The sequence below is a fragment of the Festucalex cinctus genome, chromosome 14 (assembly GCF_051991245.1).
Source record: "Festucalex cinctus isolate MCC-2025b chromosome 14, RoL_Fcin_1.0, whole genome shotgun sequence".
Classification (NCBI taxonomy): Eukaryota; Metazoa; Chordata; class Actinopteri; order Syngnathiformes; family Syngnathidae; genus Festucalex; species Festucalex cinctus.
This window is the reverse complement of record NC_135424.1, coordinates 23,484,693-23,496,110: the sequence shown is the minus strand read 5'-3', so window position 1 is coordinate 23,496,110 and position 11,418 is coordinate 23,484,693. Positions and strand designations below refer to the sequence as shown.

Genomic DNA, 11,418 nt, shown 5'->3' with positions numbered 1-11,418 from the left:
GAAGGACCCATCTTTTTATTTTTTACAGTCTTGTGAGTCAACTGTCCAATTACCTTTGGTCCCCTGAAAAAGAGACAGCTACATTATAAATTCCTAAACCCCTGCTCCAATCTGGATGTCAATACTCTCAAATTAAAGCAGAAAGTCTGCACTTTAATTCTATGTTGATTATATGATTGTATTCTGGATGTTTTTGCCAACAGCTAAAATAAAACTTGTGTCACTGTCCAAATAATTTTGGGCCTAACTGTATTTTTTGCGTTTTGCACTTCAGGGCCCCCGTACCAGCCAGCCAATCGTTGCTAATGCTAACACGAGCTGCTAGCCACTAATGTCAGAGATTTGTGCCGTTGTGATCGGGCTGAGACATCGTATCGGTGGCCTTCGCACCTGCCGATGACATCAGTAAAGCAGTACTTAAAGAAATGCGCGAGTCAGATATGTTCACTTTGGTTGGTTTCTTTTTTTTCTGCTTTTTCACAAATTGCAATACATCACAAAAACAAGTGGCTGGCAACCAGTTCTGGGTGTACCTCGCCTACTGCCCGAAGCCGGCTGGGATAGGCTCCAGCACCTTTGTGGCCCATGTGAGGAAAAGGGTTAAGAAAATGGATGGATGACTTTACTTTATTGATCCAGGTTATAGTCCCTTTCATAAGAGTTTGGTTGGGACCACTAAAGTAAACTGTGAACTAGAAGTATACAAGTTGTATACTTGTACTATATAAATGAGTGTACTTGTAGTACACTTCAAGTATAGACTACTAAAAGTATATTGAATGAGTATACTTATAGAATACTTTTATAAACTTAATTTGTTCCAATTTAGTCTGAACAAGTATTACATTAGTATAATTTCTAGTACACTGGAGTATAAAGTCCAGAGTATACTTTATATGCGTATACTCGAATATACTTTATAAATCATACTTAAGATATGCCACTTTTTTGTAAGGGAACGGCTGAATACAACAGCACACCACCAGTTTCTTATTTTATTTGCTTAAAATTTTGAAAACAAAGCCTCATTTCCATTCTACTTCAGCAAGCATGTGTTACCTTTTGTGTTGGTCAATCACATAAATTCTCAAAAAAAAAAAAAAAAAAAACAAAAAAAAAAAAAACATTGAGGTTTGTGGTTGTAAGGTAGAGTTTTGAAAAACTTCAAGTGGTATGAATACTTTTTTAAGGTAGTGTATCCCTAATACCTCATTGCATGTAGGTTAGAATGGCATATTGCATGTAGGTTAGAGTGGCATTACATTGAGATATCTACAATATGTATGTGTTTACATTATGTATGTGAAATATTGTACAACACCTTCATGTCCAGCTGCAATGTCTTTTTTTCAATGAATGAAGAGAAAAATAGAAACACATGCAAAAAAAAAAAAAAAAAAAAACTGGTTATAAATTTTATACTGTATCTTTCGAGTGTCCACATTTGTTTGGCTATTAGAACAATTGTGAACAATGAATTCTTTCCTACAAAGCAACACATTATAAAAGAGCATATGAAAGCAGGTCTGATTTTCTTAGTGGAGTTTCACATCTTTGGCACAAACAAATGGTCTTCGAACACCACATCGGATATCATTCCAGAATTCACCTGAAAGAAAACAGATAAACACAAGTATGATATTGCTAGATTCTTGGAGAAAGGATTGGTCATTAAATATTCATCAACACCAGACAACCTGCAATACAATTTTGCACATAAAAACTTTGAGACACTTTAAATAAACCAAATATTAGCATACCAGTTGTTCATATTTAAAAATTAAAAGATGATATGGTGATAGAATGATATTAGACTTCAGTCATCATGTGAGGATAATTAAGGAGGGTGAAACTACATTCATACCTTGAAAGTTGATCACTCCACAGTCTTGCTCTGTATCCACTCTTGGCCGTCCACTAGCCCAGTCATTGAAATCAAAGGGTGAGCCATCAGTCCATAAAAAGTCTCCATCCTGAAAGACAAAGTCACTCATTTGTTATTCACCGAAAAATAAAAACTTCTAGACTTTTCTCAGCACCATTTAAAAGCCTCCTCACATTTTATTCAATTTCACTCAATTGTGAAATAAACTCATCTGAGAACGAAAGTTAAAGATATTTAAGTGGCTCAGGAATAAACACGCTTAATTCTACACTGACTTTTTGTCAAGACGGGTTTTGGTCAATAGCAATACCTAAATACCTTAGTAGGTACTATTTGAATTTCTGCTCCTTCACCAGTTTCATTCTTGGTTAGACTTGATGGTAACTGTTTTAAATTTGAAAAAAAAAAAAAAAATCATCAATTTAGATTTGTCTGGATTTAAAGCTTGCTTTAATTGTGTTAAATGACACTGCACAACATCAAAAGCAGACTGTAAAAATTTCACAGCTTCTTCAATCACCCCGGAAGAACAATAAATAACCTTGTCATCTGCATACAAATGCAAACAGGCATTTGACACATTTTGACAAAGATAATTAATATAAATCCGCATTCGTAAAAACAAATGATCCGCCCAGATTAGGGGCGGGATTTATTTTCCAAAAACCACTTCAGACAGCATTGACATGCACGCATTCAAATAAGCAAAAGCCAAATGTGGAAAGCGTTTGTTAATGTTCTCTTTTAGGGATTGTCTTTATATGACTGCTTTTGTAAATGTTCTCTTTTATCAAATGCCTTCGTATGTCTGCTTTTGTAAATGTTCCTTTTTAAAGATTGTGTTTGTATTTCCTATTAATTTTGGCACTCCTATGACTCTATAGAGTCACAGGAGTGCCAAAATTAATGAAATTAAATGTTCGGTTTTATCGAATGCCTTTGTATGTCTGCTTTTGTAAAAGTTCTCTTTTCAGGATTGTGTTTGTATTTCCTATTAATTTTGGCACTCCTATGACTCTATAGAGTGACAGGAGTGTCAAAATTAATAAAAATGACTGTTCGGGTTTATTGAATGCCTTTGTATGTCTGTATTTGTAAATGTTCTTTTATTGAATGCCGTTGTATGTCTGCATTAGTAAATATTCCCTTTTATTTAATGTCTTTATATAACTGCCTTCATAAATGTCTCTTTTTATTGATGATGTTTCTTTTATGGATTTCGTTTGTATTTCCTATTAATTTTGGCACTCCTGTGATTCCATAAACTTGAACCCTGTAAAGGACTATCGCTCTCACACAAGCTCGGTGTTCTTGCATTATTCGAGTAATAGCTTTTCATATTTTCATATTTTGATTCATTTTCGGTCACGTTTGGAAACATTACTGTACATTGTGAATAAAAAGCTGAATGTGAAAAAACAATCGCAAATGAAATCGAAGTTGCAATATTTGCAGGTTCTTCTAAATAGAGTAGTATATCATCGGCATATAGATTAATTTTATGTTCTATTGTCCCGGAGTGGATTCCTTGGATCCGTCTATCCTGACGTATAGCTAATGCAAGCGGCTCAATAAATATAGCAAATAATAAAGGAGACATTGGGCACCCTTGTCTTGTTCCCCTTTGTAGAGTAAAACTCTGTGATGTAATCCCATTGGTAGTAACTGTAGCTTTAGGAGAATCATATAATATTGAGACCCATTGAATGAATGACTCCCCGAAGCCGAATTTATTTAAGACAGCAAAGAGGAAGGACCAGTTAACTTTATCGAAGGCTTTTTCTGCATCCAGCGAAATAACAACTGCCTTTTTATCATATCGCTGTGACATACTAATCAAGTTAAAGAGCCTCCTAATATTATTAGTAGAATGACGACCTTTAATAAAACCTGTTTGATCGCTATGAATAATTGTCGAGATTACTGTCTCTAGTCGAGATGCCAAGGCCTTAGCGATAATTTTAATATCGGTATTAATTAGTGATATCGGTCGGTAACTTGACGGGAGGGTGGGGTCTTTTTCTGGCTTTAATAAAAGTTTAATTGCTGCTATATTCATATCTTGACGTATATCACCCTTACTTTTAATTTCAGTTACTACTCTTAGAAATAATGGAGCAAACATTAACCAGAAATGTTTAAAAAATATAGCCGGATAGCCGTCTGGACCAGGTGCTCTGCCATTAGGCATACTGTCTAAAGCACGATACAACTCATCTATAGTAAGCGGGGCATCTAGAATATCTTTATGTTCAATAGATAACTGAGGTATATTTAAGCTATTTAGGAATACCTCAATATGTTCAGGGTTAGGTCTATTAATTTCTGAGTATAGATTTCGATAATAGAAATCCATAATTCACCTGACAGAATACAGATAAACACAAGTATGATATTGCTAGATTCTTGGAGAAAGGATTGGTCATTAAATATTCATCAACACCAGACAACCTGCAATACAATTTTGCACATAAAAACTTTGAGACACTTTAAATAAACCAAATATTAGCATACCAGTTGTTCATATTTAAAAATTAAAAGATGATATGGTGATAGAATGATATTAGACTTCAGTCATCATGTGAGGATAATTAAGGATGGTGAAACTACATTCATACCTTGAAAGTTGATCACTCCACAGTCTTGCTCTGTATCCACTCTTGGCCGTCCACTAGCCCAGTCATTGAAATCAAAGGGTGAGCCATCAGTCCATAAAAAGTCTCCATCCTGAAAGACAAAGTCACTCATTTGTTATTCACCTAAAAATAAAAACTTCTAGACTTTTCTCAGCACCATTTAAAAGCCTCCTCACATTTTATTCAATTTCACTCAATTGTGAAATAAACTCATCTGAGAACAAAAGTTAAAGATATTTAAGTGGCTCAGGAATAAACACGCTTAATTCTACACTGACTTTTTGTCAAGACGGGTTTTGGTCAATAGCAATACCTAAATACCTTAGTAGGTACTATTTGAATTTCTGCTAAAAAAAACATTAATTTAGATTTGTCTGGATTTAAAGCTTGCTTTAATTGTGTTAAATGACACTGCACAACATCAAAAGCAGACTGTAAAAATTTCACAGCTTCTTCAATCACCCCGGAAGAACAATAAATAACCTTGTCATCTGCATACAAATGCAAACAGGCATTTGACACATTTTGACAAAGATAATTAATATAAATCCGCATTCGTAAAAACAAATGATCCGCCCAGATTAGGGGCGGGATTTATTTTCCAAAAACCACTTCAGACAGCATTGACATGCACGCATTCAAATAAGCAAAAGCCAAATGTGGAAAGCGTTTGTTAATGTTCTCTTTTAGGGATTGTCTTTATATGACTGCTTTTGTAAATGTTCTCTTTTATCAAATGCCTTCGTATGTCTGCTTTTGTAAATGTTCCTTTTTAAAGATTGTGTTTGTATTTCCTATTAATTTTGGCACTCCTATGACTCTATAGAGTCACAGGAGTGCCAAAATTAATGAAATTAAATGTTCGGTTTTATCGAATGCCTTTGTATGTCTGCTTTTGTAAAAGTTCTCTTTTCAGGATTGTGTTTGTATTTCCTATTAATTTTGGCACTCCTATGACTCTAGAGTGACAGGAGTGTCAAAATTAATAAAAATGACTGTTCGGGTTTATTGAATGCCTTTGTATGTCTGTATTTGTAAATGTTCTTTTATTGAATGCCGTTGTATGTCTGCATTAGTAAATATTCCCTTTTATTGAATGTCTTTATATAACTGCCTTCATAAATGTCTCTTTTTATTGATGATGTTTCTTTTATGGATTTCGTTTGTATTTCCTATTAATTTTGGCACTCCTGTGATTCCATAAACTTGAACCCTGTAAAGGACTATCGCTCTCACACAAGCTCGGTGTTCTTGCATTATTCGAGTAATAGCTTTTCATATTTTCATATTTTGATTCATTTTCGGTCACGTTTGGAAACATTACTGTACATTGTGAATAAAAAGCTGAATGTGAAAAAACAATCGCAAATGAAATCGAAGTTGCAATATTTGCCCCCCCCCCCCCCCAAAAAAAGGGGGAATCGCAATACAAATTTTTTTCTAAAATCGTCCAGCCCTACTTTTCAAAGTGCATTGTGGGTAATTTTGAGTGCATACTAGATTTAAAAAAAAAAAAAAAGCAGCTCATTTTACCATTTTATTTTAACTATAGTTTTGGACATTTGGACACCCCTACAAAATGGTGTGAGTGCTAAGTAGGGCACTATATAGGGAGTTAAGGTGCACAAGTCAACTGGCCGATGTATACCCATTTTTTGCTTTGAGCTAATACCTTTCAAATTGACGTAGGAGGAAACATCCATCCATCCATTTCTTTAACCACTTAATCCTCACAAGGTTCGCGGGGGTGCTGGAGCCTATCCCAACTGGCGTCAGGAAGTAGGCAGGGTACACCCTGAACTGGCAGGGCACACAGAGACGAACACACATCCACACTCACACACACTTAAGGACAATTTAGAGCGCCTAATTAACCTGCCATGCATGTCTTTGGAACGTGGGAGGAGACCGGAGTACCCGGAGAAGACCCACGCGGGCACGGGGAGAACATGCAAACTCCACCCAGGAAGGCCAAAGCCCGGACTTGATCTTACGCCCTTAGCAGTGGGAGGCAGACGTGCTAACCAGTCATCCACCGTGCCACCCTAGGAATTCGTAACGAAAATACGATAGGGTCTATTTATGATTAGCAGTGCAGAATAAAACTACCACACGGTCGCTAACTAATGTCTCCGCACTTGGGCATATTAGCAACGTATTGCTATCCTCAATGTCATCGGATTCACGGGATGCACTATTTAAAGTTCAATGTCAGTCCCATTAAAAATGAATGAGGAAATGAATGAATGTGTTGATCTTTAACGTTTAATTGTACGAGTACTGTGAGTAATGTGGAACCTGATGATATATACCCTGGAAGGTGTAATTTTTTAAGCAAGTTGAAATTTGAACAGTGTAAATCGGAGGTATTCTTTGGGAGTTGTTTGATGCCAAAAATATGAGGAGAATAAAATGATATAATAACTAGACTTCAGTGCCATCTATTGGCCAACACACATCACTACATTTACTTTTACAAAAACACTAACAGACTTTGCACCCGCTATGGTGGCTCACCGGCCAGCAACTCCATCATCCGGAGCTTCAAAATGCATCTTTAACCCTACAGACTACAATAAAACTTCACAATACATTAGAAAAGAAGATAGTCTAACTGCCCATTTACCTCTTGATGGCTCCTGAAGGGTCAAAACACGACGGGACTTTTGCAATGCGGCTCAATCAAAGCGAAAGTGCAGATTGTTGATTCTTCCAACTGGACGATGGAAATCAGTCATTCAAATGACATTTAACCAAATGGATGTAAAACAGTTGAACAATGACTTTTTCTGAAATTAAAGTTGTGGGGTGGGAAAAAAAACAAAAACATTTCCTAAGCGAGATTCGACCCGATGAGAATATAGCTAAATTTCATCATTATTCATATTCTTGGTTGAAACAATGCCAAAAGGAGCTTAATTGCAACATGGCCTTGGCTGATCGCTCATACTCTGCTGCCACCTGCTGGCGGTTTTAGAAACATGGAACCTAATAACTACCATTGCTTGAAGCCCCCTGTTCATGTCAGAAGCTGCATGTCAAAGCCTTCTGTATACTCTTGTGTATAAAAAAAAAAAAAAAAAAAAAAAAAAAAAAAAAAACGTAAACGTGTTTGGGAGTATAATGCACAGTATTAAACGTTTTTGGCGTTTGAGTGTGAATTACTAATTAAAAACTTCATTTTGGATCAAATTATTACATAGAGCAGCTTTAAATAATTATACTGTACAATGATTGCTATGTGAAATCGAAGTGGTGCTAAGTGGCGGGAATCGAATGCAGACTTTCCACGTGCCAGTCATTTGTTTTAACCACCCGACTATTGTGGACATAGAAGTGGCTGTGACAATGAATGTAATTGTATTGAGTAATCGAGTGTACAAGTATTTGTATTTAAAAGTGTCATCTGATGCTGAAAGGTATTGCTGAATGGAGACACATGCGTTTAATCATTTCAGTGAAAATATGGATTAATTAAAGCTGGGAAAAAAAGTTCATGTCAAATGACATTTAATGAAATGGATGGTAATTTATTGTTTTATGACTTATCTGAAATTAAAAAAAAAAAAAAAAAAAAAAGAAGAAGAAGAAGAAGAAGAAGAAGATTGCTCCAAGCAACATTTGAAATCACACATTGGATGGCCTGGCTAATGCCTGGGTATTTAATAAAGTTTGAAATGCAGGATGAGCATCCCAGTATGACAGTGGCTTTTATTTTTAGCCAGTTTTTAATTGTTACAGTTGCTGTGAGCTACACCGGAAGTGGCGATCCACAGTGATCATGTATTTCCATTAAATGTGAAAAAGGTCCATTTAAGATCAACCACCTGTTTAAAAAAAAAATAAAAAAAACATTACACATTTTACCTCAACCCGGTCGTACAGTCCAATCCAAGAAGGTTGAAAAGATCCAGCCCCTGCCAGTATCAGGTGTCGAACTACTTCATTTTCGAGAGCATTGTGGATTGAAACCAGATTTCCACCAAGAATGTTGCAGACAGTCTAATTGGATGAAAACAGTCAACATTAAATCAACAGGAACAAAAATTTTTAATTTGTACAGTATTTCATTTGCAGAAGACTAATTTGTGGTGTGTCACCAAATATACATATATAATACAAATATATAAATATATGTACCTCGGCAAAGAGAAAATTGATGTCCTCATTTTGGAAGATTAAACAGCGGTTGTCCAACTGAGTCCAGCCATGAGGGCAATATTTATCTGAGAACATTAGAAGACTGGTTAGGAGTTGCTGCCTTACAGCAAGAATTATTTTGAATTTAGACTGTACTTTCTTTGGGGGATCTCTTCTGCATGTTCCATTTGTGATCATGTGGGTTTTCTCTACTCTGGCTTCCTCCCTAAAAATGTATACGGAAGCTACCTGTGTCTTTCTTACACCTGCTGTTACATACTGGACTGCCTCAGAGGCATCATGGCACAGCCTGTATCTCCAATCCTCTGTGATTCGGTAAATAGCAGCTTCCTTCCATTTTGTGTCCGGCGTTCTTATGCTTCAGTAATGAGTACATTTGTGCTGTCTTTTAGGCTGACCATTTTTAATCTTAATCATAGAGTCTGAATTGTCCATCTGTGTGAATCTAAGCATGAACGATTGTTTTTCCTGTAAAAGTCAACCCTGTCATGGAATGCTTATCAATCCAGAATGAATCCCACATCTTGAACAAAGTCACACAACTTAAAACCCTTCGGCGTTATTGTGACCGGTTTTCGGCTTTTGATGGTTCTGACCAAGTCATTTCAAAATAAGATAATGCCCAGGGGTTTTTAAGACAGTAACATAAGACAGTTACCAACCTCTCTCTATGGCAAAGGCCCACTGTGAGAAAGGAGGGGAAAAAAACTGTAAATCTTTTATCACATCACTGTAGAAAACACTCAATAAGAAAGTGTGGAAAATATTACATGGTTTTACTTACAGTTCTTGTGAACATTCCACAAATGCCACCCAAGACCAAGACGAAGTGAAGAACAATTGTCATCTGTTTAATGAGGGTGGTTGAGGGAGAGAAACTGTTATGACATTAGATATATTTGTTTGGATTTAAAAAATACTGTTCAAATAAATGTAGGGAAAAAAAATAAAAAAGTTGACATGACATTGAATTGAGAAGTATGATATAAATCTCCTAAATGTTACCTTTGCTGTTGTGACGCCCTATGCTGAGCAAATAAACTGAGGCCAACAAAGTGCAGGATTTAAAGATGTTTACCAATTGGCAGCTGATGATGATGATGATTACTACTTGCCTGGTGACATTCTTAAAACAATGAACAACAATACATACCAACTGCGCACTTGCTTTGTCTTCACATCACTATAAAACTAAGCGTCAAGGTGTGGCGAAAAGAGAAGTCATGCCAACAAAGAGCAGCATCTCAAGATGTTTAACAATTGGCAGCTGATAATAATAATTACTACTTGCCTGATGACATTCTTAAAACAATGTACAAAACATACCACCTGCACACTTGCTTTGTCTTCACCATCACCATAAAACAAAGTTGTGTCTTAAGAGAAGTCATGCCAATTTTCTTTTTGGTTATACAACTAATTGGATTTCATGGATTTTATTTTTTTTGTTTGAATTAGTTAAATTAATTATATTTCTCAAAGACTTTAATAAGTTGCTCCCTTTTGGCACCAATGACTTTTGTGACAAATTTAAAATAGGACTGGGAAAAAATGTACATGCTGTTAACTGTATGTTGATTGTCCAAAAGGAAAAATGAACAAATAAAAACAAAACAAATTAGTAATTTATTCACATTTGCTGTTCATGAGCTACTCCGGTCTCCTCCCACATTCCAAAGACATGCATGGCAGGTTAATTGGGCGCGCCGAATTGTCCCTAGGTGTGCTTGTGGGTGTGGATGGTTGTTTGTCTCTGTGTGCCCTGCGATTGGCTGGCAACCAGTGCAGGGTGTGCCCCGCCTACTGCCCAGAGCCAGCTGAGATAGGCGCCAGCACCCCCCACGACCCTTGTGAGGAATAAGCGGTCAAGAAAATGGATGGATGGATGGATGGATGGATGGATGGATGTTCATGAGCTTCCATCAAAATACAAACAACACAAAGTCTTCCAGGTGAGCCAAGGACAACATTTAAAAAAAAACATCTCTAGGAAAGTAAAAACTCCAACCTGAATAGTTGGGGAAACAAAAAACAGCATCCTGCCTTCATATATGACAAAACAGATGCAAACTTAATAAACAGAAATTGCAGTTCACCGCTACGCTGATAACAAACAGCTTTCAAACAATTCACTGGCGTGGCTGGTTGGGAGGAGAGGGAGATTGGCTGGTTTGACTCCTGGTGTCACAGGTCTTAAAGGGGTTGAGCCTCCTTTTCCACCAATCGGGAAAGCAGAATGTTCAGCGACCTCGTTGTCATCAGATTGGATACACCTTTACAAAGCTGCAGCAGACATATGAGCTCAGCCATAACAATAAGTGAAGTGCAGATCTCAGCAGCGTGGTGTATTATGGGTAGGCTGGTTAGTAGCATACTTTCATTGAAAATTAATGGGATCCAACAGGGGGAGCTCTGATTTGGACTATTTGAACCGTTGGAAAGTTTTTTGTTTTTTTTTTTAAATCTATTTTAAACATGTATAGCATATCGTTACTGAGTGCCCTGTGCCGAGACAGTACAGTTAAGCATATTTAAGTGCTTCATATTTGGCTGAATGTGTGCACGTTAGTGGGAGTCAGAGCGACACCAGGACACACACCCACAAGCTTACATCATGTAAGCCACATGGTGGTCTCCCAGGCGGAGAAGTGAACCCACGCCAACCGGCACCGAAGGAAAGTGACGGTTGCACTGCTCCACCTGAGGGGGTCAATTGCGTAACACACGATGCATGTC

The 11,418-nt window shown here is 36.8% G+C and overlaps 1 protein-coding gene across 4 annotated transcripts; it reads right to left on the bottom strand.

Moving 5' to 3' along the window:
* Positions 1-996: 996 nt before the first annotated feature.
* On the bottom strand, positions 997-10,943 carry LOC144001566 (galactose-specific lectin nattectin-like). Of its 4 annotated transcripts, XM_077496019.1 has the most exons (9): positions 9,836-10,942; positions 9,688-9,770; positions 9,467-9,529; positions 9,345-9,366; positions 8,662-8,747; positions 8,389-8,523; positions 4,504-4,612; positions 1,865-1,973; positions 997-1,609 (listed from the first exon to the last, which is right to left on the bottom strand). In XM_077496019.1, exons 3-8 carry the CDS (start codon positions 9,527-9,529, stop codon positions 1,951-1,953), a joined length of 438 nt encoding a protein of 145 aa, XP_077352145.1. In that variant the 5' UTR covers positions 9,688-9,770; positions 9,836-10,942; the 3' UTR covers positions 997-1,609; positions 1,865-1,950. The 4 variants fall into 4 exon arrangements, with proteins under 4 accessions (XP_077352145.1, XP_077352143.1, XP_077352144.1 ...); XM_077496017.1 differs by lacking the exon at positions 9,688-9,770 and having other exon boundaries at positions 10,691-10,943; XM_077496018.1 differs by having other exon boundaries at positions 9,688-10,942.
* Between the last annotated feature and the right edge of the window lie 475 nt (positions 10,944-11,418).

Bases quoted from the DNA above. Each gene is read 5' to 3' on its own strand.
- LOC144001566 (XM_077496017.1), bottom strand. From the start codon at position 10,720: ATGCTGTTTTTTGTTTCCCCAACTATTCAG. The intron at 9,367-9,466 runs GTAAGTAAAACC...CCTTTCTCACAG, and splicing joins GTGGAATGTTCACAAGAACT to TGGGCCTTTGCCATAGAGAG. The intron at 8,748-9,344 runs GTTGGTAACTGT...TAATGTTCTCAG, and splicing joins GGCCTTTGCCATAGAGAGAG to ATAAATATTGCCCTCATGGC.